Source organism: Centropristis striata, chromosome 10 (assembly GCF_030273125.1).
Source record: "Centropristis striata isolate RG_2023a ecotype Rhode Island chromosome 10, C.striata_1.0, whole genome shotgun sequence".
In the NCBI taxonomy this organism is placed as follows: Eukaryota; Metazoa; Chordata; class Actinopteri; order Perciformes; family Serranidae; genus Centropristis; species Centropristis striata.
Genome location: NC_081526.1, coordinates 16,347,001 through 16,364,685, shown reverse-complemented (window position 1 = coordinate 16,364,685; position 17,685 = coordinate 16,347,001). Strand labels below are relative to the sequence as shown.

Genomic DNA, 17,685 nt, shown 5'->3' with positions numbered 1-17,685 from the left:
TTTTTTAATATTTTCAGACATTTTATGGAATTACAGGTGCATCTCAATATATTAGAATATTATGGAAAAGTCAATTTCTGGACATACTTTTCAGAGGCCAACATTTCCATATTAAACATTTTTATTATTATTATTATTTTATTAACTGAATTTTAGTGCTTCATTAAATGTAAGCCATCATTATTAAAATTAGAAGAAATTAAATCAATTAAGACATGAAATGTTGCATTCTGTGTGTAATGGATATATACTGTGTAATTTTCACTTTTTTAATTGAATTACTGGCAAATATAAACTACTATCTTTTCTATGATATTCTAATTTATTGAGATGCACCTGTAACTGTAGAAGCCCATTCCTGCTCTAGGATGAAATTCAGGACAAGACAGGAATACCAGTTCTGTCCATCTGTGTGTTACTCAAGGACAACACCGACTACTGTATATTAAACACATTAACCAGAGAAAGGATGATGTCCTCACAGTGACATCTTTCTCTTGCTGCAGATTTGAGTATTATTGTAAACCAGAGAGATACTGTCACAGTCCTGTCAGCCTGCTCAAAGCGCAGCTCTGCGACTCTGACAGTCACATTCTGCTCCAGCCACTTTTTCATTGTTCTGGTGAGGCAACAAAGCAGCGCTGTTGAATGCCGTTAGAGCGGTATTGCTCAGATACACTAGCAGAGAGGCATTTTCTCCCCTTTTCAGGCAGCAGTGAAAGGTCTCAGAGCTCCCTAATGCCATCACCCGGCACAGCCATTTCAGGAGGGACTGCCTTGAGCTGTACACCGACGGGGAAAAAAAAGAGTCTTTCTATGCCCTCAGCAAGACCTCTTGAGTTCTCCTCTGTGGCTGTGCTCGCTTTCTTTTTCTCTCATTTTCTCGCTCTGTCTCTCTCTCACACACCCACGCACACACACACAGAAACAGGCTCGGAGCACAAGGATCACGGTTTAGGCTCAGGTGAAGTTGATTGTTCACCTCCCGGGGGCTTTCTTAGAATGAAATCTGGTGTGATGGCTGTCTCTACAATAAGACTAATGTTGAAGGTATACGAACCCAGTGGTTATCCGTGCACGCAAACACACATGGGACATACACACACACACACACACACACACACACACACACACACACACACACACACACACACACACACACACACAGATGAAGAAGTATTGTTGCACAGCTTGAGCACAAGTAATACTTTTCCTCAGTCAACCCAATGTGCAGCCATATGCAGGTTTATTAAAGTATACCATATTACATTTCCTTTTTTTTCCTGCTTTACAATCACACAGAAAAATGCCAAATAAATTGCAACATGAATGTTTTAGCTGCAGTGGCACTGGGCAATTTAACTGCAGCAGTTTTTTATTTACAGTAGATACGTCTGTGGCTAATTCCCCTGGTGGGTCAGCTGGAAGGGACAGAGCACAGATGCTTTCACATCCTACACACTGAGGACCCAGAGAGGGTGCTGTTGGGTTCATTATAGGAGTCAGGCGACCACAGATTAATTCTGCTGCCTATAATTGGATGGCCTATCTCTGAGCAGGGCAGGGCTTATGTGCCCAGAAAGTTGGCTGTGGGATTTGCCTGTGAACATACACACAGGAATCACCAAGTACTGTGAAGTAGTTATACAGTGTTTCATGAATTTCTTCTATTAAAACTCTAAAAAAAATAAAAAAATGTTTTTGCTATATTGAAGCTATTTTCTGTTTGTTGTTTATTTGGTTTTCTGTAGCAACTGGCTAATTGCGGATGTTTCTCCTGTTCTTTCTGCTCCTTTCTCTCCTGCAGATCCCCAGCTCAAGGGTATAGTGACCAGGTTATATTGCAGGCAGGGATACTACTTGCAAATGAACCCCGATGGCTCTCTTGATGGGACCAAGGATGACAGCAGTAATTCCTGTGAGTACCTTGAACGTGTCTGTTGGGCTTTTAGATCATCTGATCCCTGTTGTCAGGAAACATTAAATTAACTGCTAATGGAGGTCACTGTGAAAAACTACTGCTATCACTGCTACTTAAAGTTTGTATAAGTTCGTCAAGCACATTTATTTTCCCTTTGCTCACTAAATATCCCTCAGGTGGAAGTAAAGAACCAGCAACCTTTCAGTTTAGCTTCTTTAACTTTCAGGCCAACATATCAGCCTTCGGAGCAAACATGTCTTCTTAAGTGGCAATTCAAGTATCACACAGATTTACCCTCTTCTCTGAGAAGGAAAGTGGACCAGGAAACAGTAGGCCTAACAGGGAGAAAAGGGTATTATTAGCTTGTTCTGGCACTGCTCCTCTAGCGCTCCAGGCTAGGTGGTTAATTTGATTCCAGTGCTTGGTGCTAACGCTAGCCTGACACTCCACATTGTGTCACTTACTCCTGTCAGCATGAGGAGATGTGGCACATGTCACATCTGATAGGCTGAGGGGACGTATGGAGACAGAGGGCAACACATACAGTGTAGTGCGCACAAGAGATGCGTTATATCAATAAAACAAGATCAAATCAAGCGATGGCACCAACCGCTCCATATTAAGTTTTTTTAAATTGGCCAAAAGCCACAAAAACTTGTGATCACGTCCCATCCTCCAAACCTGCCAATACCAATTACTTACAGGGTCAGCAGGAGTCATTTTATACCTTTAAGTCCCCCATATACACACACTTAATGTCACAGCCAGGCCACTGCTGCTTTTTCTCACCAGTACAAACAATAGCCATTACAACCAGGCCCAAGGAGTCTGCTACAACAACAAAAGGCCTATTAGATCTGCCACGCACCAGTGGTGGCCCCAATTACAGCTACTTCTCAGGTAGCTCTGGGTGGCCGCGGCTATGCTAGGCTGGTCACGTTTCACCAGCCACGCTGCAATTCATCTTTAGAGATTACCTCAATGCAAGCAGTTTTGGTGTATTTAGTGGCTGATTAACAGTGAGGTCTGTTCATTGGTAATGATGATGTTTTTATGTGTATGTGTGTGTTTGCCTCTTCACGTGTGTGTTTTTCAGCTTTGTTCAACCTTATTCCTGTGGGCCTCAGAGTTGTCGCCATTCAGTCCGTGAAGACAGGGTTATACATCGCCATGAACGGGGAGGGCCATCTCTACACATCAGTAAGCCACCTCCTATTCTATTCTATTGTGTCAAAATAACTTTAAAATGTACAAGTTTAAACATAAGGGCATACAAAGCACATTGCAGTTTGGTGTGCATGACTAAATACACGTGTGCATCTCTACTATGTCTATTATACACATTAAAGAAATAGGGATATATAGTCATGGAAAAATTATTACCCTTGTTTTCTCCCATTTCTTGTTCAATTCAATGATTTTGGCTATTATGAAGAAAAGATAGATATCAGCTCTTAAATTAAACTCTTATGAGCTATATTTGTTGTTATCATTATATCTGTCCAAAAAATGCACCTTTAGTTGGACTAGGCATTAAAATGAACAAGAAATTGAAGAAAACAATGCTCTAATATTTTTTTCCATGACTGTACATATAGATGTAGATATAGATTCATCAATTTTCATCACAACCGAGACACTTGTTTTCCAATAAGGAGTTCTGAACATGTCTTAGATATGTTCCACGTTTGCACGAGGATAATTGCATTTCACTGAAGGTTAGGGATCCCATTAAGCAGAAAAATCATGCACAAACAGATTTATATTCATCAGGTTAAATGCCCCTAGAGTTTTCATTCCATATGGAGAAAAAAAGCATTTATATCAGGTGACAGAATTCAGGAGAAACACACTCTCCCACATGGGATTTGCTTATTGCATATTACAAAGTACCAATCTGTCAGTGTGTAAGCTGTTAAAAGAATGAATAGGGTCTATGCTATTGGTAGAGCAATGCTGTGACAAATGTATAACGTTACTGAAATGCAGAGCAGACATGTGAGCAGCAGCCATCCTTTCTCACTACGTGGTCACCCCCCGTTATTGACTAACTCTCTTCAAAATAAACTAGGCTTCTGTAGGCTAGACAACCAGGGGGGTGATAAGACCTTGCCAAGCACAGATAGTGCTTCTCGTCTCACTCCTCCACTCCGTCCTCTCCCAGTCATTCAAATCAATCAGTGGGAAGAACATTGGGAGTGCTGCTCCCCTCCCAGACAGGAGTATCCATCAGAATCACTGTCTCTCCTTCCCTCTGCTGTCCTCATGTTCCTAATCCTCACAGCGCCGAGCAGGGATTGCCATCTTATTCTTCATTCATTACCTTGGAGGTTTCGAGTGCCTACTTCTCTTACTGTACAATGCACCGGTATTCCAGTGGAATTCTCTAATACTTAATCACTGCTTGACTTAAGCCAAGAAATGAAATTAATTTGAGGAGGATTGACCTAGAATCCTGTGGACGTGGTTAAGGAACCACACAGTAGGGATTATAAATTAATATATTCTCTCCGTGCACTATACTGCATAACACACAAGAACATACATTTTTTTAGCACAATTTGTTGATTGCACAACCTCAAACAATCACATACTAAAATTGGAAAACTGCAAATAAAGCATCAGGATATTTGAGAAAGATTAAAAAAAAAAAAAAAAAAAGCTTTGGAATAAAATTTACATATATTTATTTTTATATACAATATAGATAATCCGTTTGTGTCGTTCAGTGCTTCCTCTGCAGTATATGTGCAGATTATTGATTTAATTAATTCCCAGTACATAAATCATATAATAACAATATTATATGCATGATATGGTTAAAGCAGTATGAGTCATAAATCTGGCAATTTAAATTTCCAGTAATGTAAGGAGTAGACAAAATACAATTATAGTCTCACTTATCTCTCATGTCAGAACCTTGACTCTACTGATCTGCATCTACGCAAAGTTTGTCATTACAGAGGTGTTTTTATGTGCACTTTCCTAAAATCTGAAATTCAATCATACGTCAAGCAAACTATATTTGGTAGCTCCATCATCAAAAGCCATAAAAGGAACCTGTATTTTTCAGTGCAGAGAGCGAAAACACACTGTTAAATCGTAGCAGATATGACGTTGTTCTTGAGATACGTCTGCTAGTCGCTGATCTTGATGCACAACAGACTCGACATCTGACTCTGGAGATCAAAACATGTATGGCTGAATCTCTCCAATGTTTCCTCAAACAGAGAAAACACATGCAGTCTGCATATCAATATTGTTGCATGCATTTTGGCAATATATGTCAACGCCACTACATCCTGTCACCTCTCATTTCTCACCCTTAGTGAGATTAAACATGTGATCGCTGTCTGTTCCTCTTAGTCCATGCAGATTGCCTGTATTTTTTTGTATTTCATGCTACTCCACTTGTCACTTTTAATGAATATAAAGCACCTTTGATAATTGGAAGTTGATGGTTTGGCATCTCCGTAGTAAGTTGATAATTGTTGCTGTGAAAACTCACATCCAAGTGTTGATTGCCTGCTTTATAGTTGTTAAATGCTGCTTCTAATAGGCAGCCAAGCCTAACCCGATGCACCCTTTTTGTGGTGGTCTTTGTAACTGTGATGAATTTACCTCAGAGACCGTTATCATCAAGTGTTTTTAGTTATTTTGTTCGCCAGAGATGTATAGTCCAAACAGAAGTGCTGTGAAGTGGGTCTCATCGAGCCCGATCGGGGCAATGTGTTCCTTCAGCACAGCTTGGCCCTCTCCTCTCTTCACACAGCTCCCCTGCTCCATTTGCAGCTTATTTCTGTGCTAATGGAGGTTCTGATCAGACCTCAACTATCCAACCACCCACTCAAAGGTCTCTTTTTTGCTCCTTAGTGTGTGAATTACTCCGGTAATGGCAGCCTTGTAAGATGTTCTTCATCCTCCTCCACCTCTTCCTCCCCCTGCTTTCTGCCTCCTCTGTAAGCAAGGTGCAACCATTCCTCCCATTATCACTCTGTTCCTGTGCAACCGAGGCTCTGACAGTCGACCTTTTCTGCCCATTAAGGGTATTTGATTATAGTGCACTCACACTTTCAGAAGCTACTTTGAAGGTTATATTAATGCAGAAGAACACAGAGTTGGTAGGGTACACAATTTATAGGAAAAATGTGCAAAAAAACAACCTGTTTCTATTGAAACTATTCTCAGAAGCCAGGTCATTTTTATCAACTAGAATCCCCTTGGTCAGTTGTTATTCTTCCACAATATTACATTACTAAGGCTTTTACTGTGATGACGTGCTTTGATAATGACTGACACTCAATTTTTTAACAGATGAGGTGAATCAAAAGGAGAGTGCCACTCTTTTAGAAAATAGATGGAAAGCCCATTCAAGGCCTCTGGTAGAGCATCATATTCTTTTGTGCGAGGCACCCAAGGCGCAGCGTGCGGCTCCACTGACAGAGATAGCATCAAAGTGACTGTGCAGCCTGGCACAAAGGACACACCATGGAATAAAGGGGAGTTCAATCATCTCACCCCTTTTTTAATCTGCTCCTTTTGTATCTGAGCCAATAAACTCCAAGCTAATTTCTCCTCCCGGCTGCTGCCTGGATCGGGCATTTCTTTCTGAAATGTAATAAGGGAAGAGGAATTCTCCCAGCTTGTTGTAGAAGGTAGCAGAAACAAGACTTGTGCGTGTCTCCAGATAACTGTAATATAAGTCTTTATGCAGAAAAAAGACAAAATCAAATGAGATAACACATAAAAACCTTAATTATTCTGTTGGGAGTGTGCTATTAAATCCCCAAAAAACAAATAAAGGATTTGGATTGTATAGTTTTGTTACACATGATGAAATGATGGTGCCAAAGAATGCAACTCCCCGGTGCTGATTTTGTTGTTGTTTTCCTGTCCTACTAATACAGTCTCCTACCATCTCTCAAGTGTAAAGGTTGAGCATTTCATGGATGGCTGGTTTTCTTTAGAGCTAGTTCCCCATCCCCTCCCTTCTCCGGAGTCTCTCACTGCAGGCTTTCTTTATCAGGAGTCTGCACTTGTTAGTGCTACCTTTCATGATTGTCAAATTGACTTGCCACATCACTTGAGTGGTCCTTTTAGAAATGAAATCCTTGAGAGGGACCAATATGGAGCAGTGCGGCTGCTTTAGATTCACTTGTTAGCGGGGCTATCATCAGCGGTATATGAACACAGAAAGACCGAGGGCATCTCTTTCCTGTAGTGCCCAATTCAGAATGTATGAAAGCTCCAAGGGGCTTGATGTGAGGGCTTCCTCACTTTGCATCAGTATGAAAATGAGAGTGCAAAGTGTGTGCAGGGAAGAATAGAAAAGAGCGGCTTATTCAGGAGTCAGTGGTGTGAAACCAAGAGAGTCCTTTGAGAAGCCACGAGTCTCACGGGTTCGAGGATTTGATATTTTCTACCCAAGATTCAACCATCCAGCCTCTTTGGCCGTTTTTCAAATGCTGCTTTAAAATGTTCTGCCTATCAGGGACAACCCACCATGGACGAACTTTGCACCCTTGCTTTCATCTTCAGGTGTCTCCGAAAGATGTGGCATTTCATGGGTGGAGAATTCAGTTCCACTCGATATTAAAATTACCTTTAAGTGTGAGATCACAATATTAGGACGCTTAATAAAAAGCTATTTAAGATGTGTGCACAAGCAGATTATTTCCTCTCTATCTACATATTAAAGCCTTTTGTTTTTATAGTTTTTCCTGCTGATATATAAGCCTCTGAATTGCTCAATCATACCAGAATAAATAGGGACATTTATGACTTTTAGTGGTATAGTTGAAGCAAATTAAATCTGCACTCATGTTTTGTCCTTTTTTAACTTTGGTGAATGTCGACACCCAAATTTGTGCCGATGGATAGCAATGCAATCGATAACAGCTTTGCTTATTAGCCGTGTTGCACCATATGCAACATACACATTTATGAATATAAACTGCTCCACAAAAGAGAAATGGCCTGCAGGCATTTAGGAAATGAGTCGATGGTGTAAAAACATTTACTGTAAACCAAGCGCCACAGCATGTTCCCGGCTAAGTAGCATGTTAGCTGTCAACTTGCAACCTGCTTTGTCTACTAGCCCTTCAGGTAGTCAACAGCCACAATCTGTTTAAAGAGGATGCTTTGAAAAAAAGAGAACGTAAGTAGATATTACAGTTATTCTAGCTATGAACTTGCATAAGGTGAGTATAAATACTTCATTGGCGTCAGTCTCGGTCTGACAAGAAATTAGTGTCTGAGGGTAACCACCAATATATCAGGGCCAAGACTTCCTCGTCTGTTTCCTGGTTGTTGTTTGCAGTTTGATTAGCAACTTTATTGAAACTTTCATAGCTGTTTTAGGTCCGGACGATAATTTAGCTGACCTCTATAAACAGCTAATAAACAGCTAAATTGCTATCAGACTTTAAGTGATAGGTTTCCATACAGCATTTCAACCAATACATTAGGCTTTTTTGCTCTCCACATGCACTGTTCATGTACCTTCATGCAACCAAAGCCCATTCAAACGTGATCGGTCAAGAGTCTTGGACTACCAAAAAGCTTTCAAAACCAATGACAGCGAAAGTAAATGATCATGGAAGTGATTTCTTTGACACTTTCATGGATGTTTTATGGGAGAATAAACAATGAAGAAGCATTTAATACAAATGAAATCCCTGGTATTTAGATGTGAATTACTTCCAAGTGTGATACTCTCACATGTTAAAAATTACACAAAATGTATGTAAGGAAAAAAAAACATATGCAACTGTTGTTTCAGCAAGGACAGGGATTGATTATTAAAGTGGTCTTGATTGCAATTAGAAAAAGAGTCACTGGAATAGAAAACAACAAATAAAAAAATTAACTTTAACCTGGCATCTTTCATATCAACAATTATGGATTAAACCTACTTACTTAAATGTTATTAGACATTAGACTTAAACAAACAAAAACCCCCACAATAGTCAAACAGCAGAAGCAGTGAAAAGTGCCCACTGTTATATTTCCACATTCCCACAGATCTCCGGTACCTATATAGTAATTACTCAAATGATTTTGCCCCTAGAGGAGTGTCGGGCTCAGAGTTGTGGTGGGGGGAGCCTCATTATTTCCAAAGCTGTGCTCTCCTGCCTTTAATGCAGTGTTGGTGTCAGGAAGGGTGGCGGTCGTAAGGGCTGGAGGGAGAGCAGCTTCATGCATTAATGAACAACAAGGTCGGAGGTAGGCGACAAAGCTGAACTGGTGAACTGTTGGTCGGGGCCAAGAGGAGCTAAGAATAGACAGACGGGTCCTTCAGTTATTTAATATCTCTGTGGTTATTAATGGCTTTTTAACAGATGGACTCTCTCGGCTTGTTACAAAATCTTACAGGTTGGAAAACACGTTGGTGGAATATTGTTATTTATCAGAATCATGTCAGTTCAGAGTGCTCTACAGAGTTGTAGCTCCATTGGAAAGAAGAGTTTTGTATCACAGCCGTGATTCACCCACCCATAAAACAGGGAGTCCCCCCACAGTTTGTTTGGCTTTACCTGTGGGGATTATGCCTCTCTGAACAATAAATCATAAATACACAACACAGCTGATTTGTCCTCTATCTCTTTCCAGGTCAACAGCTTAAGGTCTATTAATGTCACATATCCCCCTGCTCCTCAATCACTCTGCTATTCCCCTGTTTATTTAAGGCAATTAAGAGTTGGCAAGTGCAGCTGTTTTCTGAATCACTGGTTTACATGACACATATTTATGATAGCAGTTTTGCAGCGAAATGACTGAGTGTGCCGGGAGGAATATCAGGGGAAACGTAAGGGATCATAAACAGTCTTTTAACACCGTATGTCCAGAACGTAAACATTAACCTGCCAAGGTGTGTACAGCACCTGTACCAGGAATTAGGAGGCTTATAACCCTGCTTGTAAATTAATTTCAGTTGTCCTGAAGTTAATTCAGATCGCTGAAGGTTTTTATATATTGGCTGATTAGCATTAGCTGCATCATTCATGATCTCTACAAATGCATATCTGCACATATATGAGAGTTTGGTATATGTTAGGATGCATTCTTTGCAATTCTGCCCGGCATGTATTCATAAGCTCAGTGTAAACTTGATCCTTGGGAATGTGTATTTGAGGAACAAGACTATGACCACTTGAGTTTAGATGTTTCAGCTATGTTGAGAGGATGACAATATAAACCATATAAACCTACCACAACCGATAACTTTACCATGTGAGCACAATGTGAAGTAATCAAGTTAAGTTAAGTCAAGTCAAATTTTATTTCTATAGCTCATTTACAGACGGCTGAGCCACACACCAAAGTGCTTCACATAAAAGTGCAAAAAGTGCAATAAACCCCCGATTGACAAAGTTAAAAGAAACAGTTTTAAAAGACATTGCCTGCAAGAGTTAAAATAAAGCAAAAAAGAAGGGATAATTTAAAGAAAGCTGAAGGATAACAAGGGGACACTATTCCCTAGCACTTGCAAGAGGATCATACAGGTAGGGAGGGGCCAGACCACGGAGAGATTTGTAAACAGTCAGCAGAAGCTTGTAGTCGATGCGGCCACTTTCAATGTACCCAAAATATTTGGCACTGAGCCATGACTGTATGAATTGCCTCAATGTCCTTGTACTTGTATTCATTCTGCTGCATGAGAGATGAATCCGACATCGTTTGCATTAAATAATGTGAATTGAACTCCACTTTTTCAAATACCTCCTCCTTTCAACCACATCTAGAAAAAGCATCATATCAGTATCTGAAGTGTTCTGGTTTCTGCTTCTAGTCTGTATGTTGTACAAGTAGTATCGACCAATCACATCTGAGTGGGTTTTGGTTAAATGCAGGTAAACGGTCCGTGTGGAGATCAAATGAGGTGGAACGCATTGGACCAAAATCCATTCTCAGAACCCACAGGCTATTCTCTGAAGACAATTTATCTTTTTATTAGCTTGTTTTTCTTTTTTGCTAGCTTCATTGGCAACATTGGGACCTCATTCCCCCAGAAGCTAAGTCTTTATCAGACCGATACCCATTGAGTTCTGTGAGTTCTTTTTTATGCTTCTCTATGATTCATTTGTTAGCTTCTTGGCTACAAACATTCAATAATAACCGTCTTTTTTTACTTTGCTGATTCAGTCATGCCAATGTATTTCCTGATGGCAGCAAAGTCTTTATGTGCTACTTGTTACTTCAACTAAGACTTAATTTCCATGTACAGTTCCCAAAGCGAAACCTTCCATGCTGCTAAATTTCTTGAAAACCTTGCACAATAAGCAGAACATTTCCCACTGCAAAAGCCAAACTCTTACAAAGTACATCTTACTAATTCTGATTAATTTATTTAATTTATTATGTGTAATGTCTCATTACGCTTAATAAATATCTAATTTATAGAAATCTTAACAAGTGAAGTTTCACTTGTTTCATTGTCAAGGTTTTTTTAAGTTATTACAAGCAAAAAAATGTGTGTATATATATATATATATATATATATACTTTTTAAACTTTTTTTTAAGGCCTGCCACATCTGACTGTATAACTATTTGCTATAAATGGTCAATTCCTTAAGTTTCCATGACTGAAAGGATTTCTGCTAATCCCCACTTCTGCAGACCAATTGACCAATTCATGGGTTGTGTTAATCACATACTAGTACATAATTTTAAACATCTAACGAAAAAGTAGATGGTGTGCAAAAAAAGCACAAATAAAGCCTTCTTTTCAAGTAATAATTACAATCTACAGTGACAAGCCATCCTTTCAAGGTTTTCATAACAGCTTTCATACGTTTTGTATCGATAATTCTCATCTACAAGTCACTCTTTGAACTGCTCCATTTGGTATCTGTTGCCAATTTGAGTGATTTTTGTGATGGAGCCACCTCAATGCAACACAATGTACAGTTGCACACCTGCTGGTCATAGAGCCTGTGAAAGCCTCTGTGAGCTTCCCTGAAATCCCTTCTCTGCATCCCTGAAGTTGTTTATCTGTATCTTCATAGTAGCATGTTCCAGCTGTATTTCTCCTCCCCGAGTGGGCTGACTTTCTAACATTGTGGCCATCAGCCAACTATCGATCTGTCAGCGAGAGCTTACGCTGAATCTCCCTCATCCATCTGGGATAATCCTTACATCTCTATTAAAATGGAGTGGCCAAAAACACACAAAACAGTGGTTAGTCGGCATGGTATGGACGCTGCGGAGATAGCTGTAAATTATGTGCTGCTGACAGGTAATGGGAAGGCAGGAGACTGAAAAGAATACAAATACTGCATCGACTGGTTGGGAGAGAAAAAGACAGAGGGAACTCAGAGTGTTTGGCAGGGAAAGCCCTGCTGTGGTCAATATAATCGGTGTAGCATGCAGACAACCTCTGTGTGTTGCCCCCATTCGTCAGTGGCTCCTTCTGCTAAAAGCATTCACCATTTTGAGCAACAAAATAACCCAACAAAAACAACAGCTTTTTTAGAATCACACACAGGAATTTTAGATATTATCAATCTATGTTAAGAATGCTCCTTCACATAAGGGAGTCTTAATCTGTTGGTACCAGTAGACTTCTTAATAATACCTCCACCTGCTTTCTTTAATTGTTAGTCACCAATAAAATGTTTCAAATTGTACTTTACTTAATTATACTGAATTATGTATCTCATTTCCACAAGTCATCATATTTTATTACCACACATGCTGCTTGGTAATGGTAAATGATGACTTGTATTTCTGAGTCAATTGTGAGTTAAATAAATGAAAAAACAATAAAAGATTAAAATATCCTGATTCTGTAGACCATTTGGTAATATAAAAAGTAAATTCCAAAAAGCCCTTTCCACAACAACCTTTAATCTTGGTAAACTGAAAATATATATCTTTCTATATTCCACTGCCAATTAGTCTTGAAGAGAAAATAGCCCTTTTTTTCTTTTCTTTTTACCTTTTTGAGTGACAAGCGTACTAATTAATTTCTGCCAAGAGCTCAACAAAATAAAACACTGTAGTTTAATCTATGTTCACAACTGCTGTCACAAAGTTGCTATGAAATTGAAGTTTTTAAACCACAAATATGTTGAATGTGAATTTTCCTGAACTGCTGTAAACCGTTCAGATTGTGACATTCACTTCTTTACTGTTTTAAACGTGCTGTGAATATGTGACGAATGCTGTTTTGTCAGAAGGGACAATCACTATTTCAAACACTTAAAAGACAATTTGGTGAAGGAAACGCACCAAAAACACTAAGTTGAGGTAATAGATAACAGGGTTTTGTATAAAAAAACATAAAATCCCTACATAACTTTCATCAACTGCACACAAAAACACAACTTCCTCATAAAACCTCCAATAACAGGACCCTAACACCGGCCTCCTGGTTTGGTTGGTGCAGTTCACCTCCACTTTTAAAATCCATTTTCACAATTTTATTGTGAAGGACAGAAGTACAGGTGCGTTAAAAGCTGTGATATTTATTTACCCAGAAACATCTAATTTTCCTCAAAAAACAACAACAAAAAAACAGCAGTGTCCATTGTTTTACAGCAAGGATTTGGAAGTGACCAATTTGTGACAAAGATAGCGCACTTACCTTTTGCTGCCTAAGGAAACCCAAGGCTAATGTACAAGGCTAAAACAATTCAGTTTGAAAGATAAGAAGTTAGACTCTAGTTTCACGCCACTTTATTAATTGGAAACATAACATGATCATTTAATGTGACATTTTGATGGAATGCTCTTCATGTTAGCAGTTAGTATCAATCATTGATTCAGTCTGTTATTGTCTTTAACCTGTGATCCTACATGCCTTTACCTTGATTTGGTATCTGCTGCATTTTTCATATTGTGCACCATGAGCCTCTGTTAATGTTTCCTTGTTTTCAGTAGTGTTGCATGAATTCTCTTGTTTTCTTTAGAAACAGCTTGAAAAATGCCCGTTCAAACAGTGGGCCTTTATACTGCCTAGATTCAGGCTGCTTGTGATAAACAAAGACACATTTTTATGGTGCATGTTTTTTTGGTGGTGTGTGCATGTGTGTATTTACAACTGCTGATCTGTAAAATCAAAGAAGAAACCGGCGAAGAGTAGACACAGGGAACAGAGAATTCAGATTATTCATTTTCCTCTGTGAGACCCTCAGAGGGTGTTAGTATGTAGAAACAGAGATGGCATCATTGTCATTTCTCCATGAGTACATATTGCAGTGGTTATCAGAGCAAACACGTCTCGCCTGTTCACTGTATTAATGACCCTAGTTCTGTCCTAATTGCTTTCCCAGTGTGTAAATGTCAAGCACCATGCAAATACAAATGGCACACTTGTGCTTGTTGCCTCAAGAGCAGTGTAATGTGCAAATGAGCAGCGGAGGGATGAGGGCTCGTAAAGCAACAAGTAGTCCTCAGGAACTCTGTATCCAAACAGTAACCGGATGCAGATCAATTGCAAACACTCGTCGGCTCATGCACTTATCAGTCCTCTTGAATATCTATTTTGTAACTCCAGTTCTATTCCCACGGTTTAAACATATACGTACTCAGCCAAAGTTAAACAAACAGTAAGGTGTATATTTTATTATATTTTTTTAGATTTCTCCTAAATTCACTAAAAGTTAGCATTCTATTGCACCGTGTAGTACCGCGAGAGTAGTCTAAACCACGTTATCACAGGCATTGTTAGAAAGCTCCCACTCTCTTGCACAAGATTATGTGTTTAACATGGTCTATATACATGTACATATGCTATGAATTAGATTCAATATTTTGTCTTCAAATAGTCATTTCCATTAGGAATGTATAAAAACCTTTAAAGGCCATTTCCTCAAAATTCGTTTTTTCTCATGATGAGCCATAAATCTCGAATCTCCCCAGTTTTCATTCCTAACTATAGAGGGGTTTGTCTTTATATCATTTAGACCCTGATTTTTGTAGAACATGTTGTTCCTAAAACATGACAAATTGATTTTTGTTATGCAGTATTTTCTGATTTATGAAATGATAAAGGGAGATATCCCAATTTCCGTATGTAAAAAACTTGTAAAAAATGAGTGCTTATTTATTTCATGCCTCATTTGCATATCTAAACATAACATTTCTGAAAACTTGTGATGCAAAATAAATATTGTCTTAATGTAAATAACAAACTGGGGAAGTTTCATGGTGATATCTATAAGTTAAAAAATACCCTATTCACCTGTAGTGTCTCTCCTAAAGAAAAGGGGACTTGAGAAGTGTCCAAAATAGCGGTCTGTTAGCAAATAACACGCATATTCATTGCTAGGATACACAAGGCAGGTGTAATGCTCACGACCCAAGAAGTGTCTGCATTGGCTAAGAAAGAATCTGGCCGGTAATAGCTATTTTAGCACAGTTCAAACCTTGGAGGGACTTTTCTGTCATGCCTATGGGGTTGCAAGCCTTGTTCAAGCTGTTCTCTGTAGCTGGATCAAAGTGTGTGTGTGCGTGTGTGTATGTGTGTGCTTGTGCGTGTGCAGGGAGGGTGGTTCTTTTGCTGTGACAAAGAAGTCCTCAACGGCCTGCCTGCAGATCTAATAGCCACAGTCCTTTCTTCTCCTCCACAAGAATCCGTAGTCCTTTTTCTATTTCCAGCCGTGAAATGAAAGTAACGTTTTATCAAGCCTCACCCCTGGAGTTGTAAAAATCAATACAGTGAAAGCTCTTACAGAAGGGTTGTAAATTATGAAAATTCATTCTCTTAAATCTGAATTAATCCTCTCTCCACTGTGGATATGTGGCCCTTCACACTGTGAGTCAGGCAACACAACAGCTGCGAGAGCACTGCAAACTGCAAGTTGAGGAACAAATGTGTTTGTGTGTATGTGGTAAATACCATCTATTATGAACAATAATTTAAATAAAGCGTGGGATAACTTTTATACTGTACATATATGCATGTGCGAAGTGGACATGGGGCAAGCTGTGCAAATTATACTTAACTGTAGGAATCGCTGTGACCCGTACATGTAGCTGTTTATACTGTATGATCTTGTGGTTACGGTACTTACACCACAGCTTCACTGCAGAGGCCAGCAGGTCACAAGTTGTTGTTTTGTGATACACCCACGCACCACTAGAGAGCTTGTACTAGAAAACATGCCTATGCACACAGGAAAAGCAAGATTACACTTGTGTGGCTCTCTGAAAAAACAGAAGCTGACACTCCTTACCTCAGCACACACATTTCCCTGTTGTATTACAAAAACTTATGTCCAGTAAAGGCTTCTACACATCTCCTCATTTATCCCAAATCACCACAGACAAAAGAAATGTTTAAGGACTATGACATACTGATCAAGGCTGTGGCACTAGAGTCCTGGATGGGGGCTGGATTCTCTCTATGCTGGAATTGTTCAAGGTGAGATACCACATGTGTGCAAGGAAGCCAGTGCAAGAATGCTTTGTTTATTAACGTTTTTATGACTGCACCGGAAACAGCTGTGTCCAGAGGTGATATCTCAAGAATATCTGAAGGGAATATCTTTAAATTTGGCACAAATGTCCTCTTGGACTTAAGGATGAACTGAATGCACTTTGGTCATCGAAGATAAAGGTCCCTGTGGCTTCATGTCCACACCATTCTCCTAAACATGATATCTAATGTCCCATTTTTAAGAACCCCTTGAATATCTTCAAATTTGGCACAAACATCAACTTGAACTCAAGGATGAGCGGATTAAAATTTGAAGGTTGTAAAGGTCACTGTTATTTAAAGTCTGCCCCATTCTTGATAACTTGATGGAATATATATTCAAATTTAGTACAAATGTCCACTTGGACTCAAGAATGAACTGACATTTTCTTGTCAAAGGTCAATATGAATATGATCTCACAAATCACGTTTTTGGCAAAACTCAAATCAGCCTAATAAGGGCCAATGCATCAGGGTTAGCTGGAGATATGAGGAACAATGTATGAGTCTTTGTAAAAGAATTTGCCACAGTGTTTTAAACAAGCTTGCACTTTCTTGAAATTAAGTTACAGTTGACGTTTTAAAGAACAGTCCGTCTCACAAAAATGATCCTGTATGGTAAATGACAGCACTGCTTTTAAAGGCTATCAGACTGATTAAACATTGCAAACCTTTTATACAGTAGCTGTTGTCCTGAGATGATATTGCAGAAAGGCATTGATTAGTATTCTTCTCCCATAGAGACGGATTACATGTGTTGTAATAATGCACAAGGGCTGGATTTTGATTGGCTGCAGCTGAAGTATCAGCTACATTCAAAACAGTTTTCCCCAAATCACATATGGCAGCTGATGGGCAGGGAGGTTGGTTTCGTGGTTCCTTTCTGGCTGACTGGTTGAATCACTCAGCCTTATAGCTGTAGCCATGCCACATTTTATCCTCAGAGAGAAAGAGAGAGACAGACTGCCGGGGAATCCTCCGCTGTCTTCCCCTCATGCACAGACACTCAGGCTGAGTGCTCTGGCTGCTTGTCAATAGGGTTTCAGGAGGGAAGGACACAGTGAAATGGCCCCTCTACAGTCAAATTTCAGAAATACCAAAGGGAAAGCAGGACTCTCTGTAACCAAATCCCTCAATCCTATTATATATTAAACCAGGCACTTTGAAGAAATCACAGCTTTAGTCTAGCTTTTTCAGATCCGGTCGTGCAGATCGTCAGGATTAACAATGGTGCAGTTCCAACATCTGGCTTCATGTACAGTACAGCCATCATTACACACATGAGGAAATAACTGTGTGATATAACCTGGTTAATAATGCCAGCAGTAATAGAAACGTCT

General features: G+C 39.4%; 1 protein-coding gene across 3 annotated transcripts in view; it reads left to right on the top strand.

The window, feature by feature from the left end:
• fgf14 (fibroblast growth factor 14) overlaps window positions 1-17,685 on the top strand; it is a 119,179-nt gene that overhangs the window by 82,862 nt on the left and 18,632 nt on the right. For all 3 annotated transcript variants that reach the window (XM_059343539.1, XM_059343541.1, XM_059343540.1), the window contains exons 2-3: window positions 1,808-1,918; window positions 3,018-3,121. In XM_059343539.1, coding sequence (XP_059199522.1) covers window positions 1,808-1,918; window positions 3,018-3,121 — 215 coding nt within the window. The remainder of the gene's footprint in view (window positions 1-1,807; window positions 1,919-3,017; window positions 3,122-17,685) is intronic.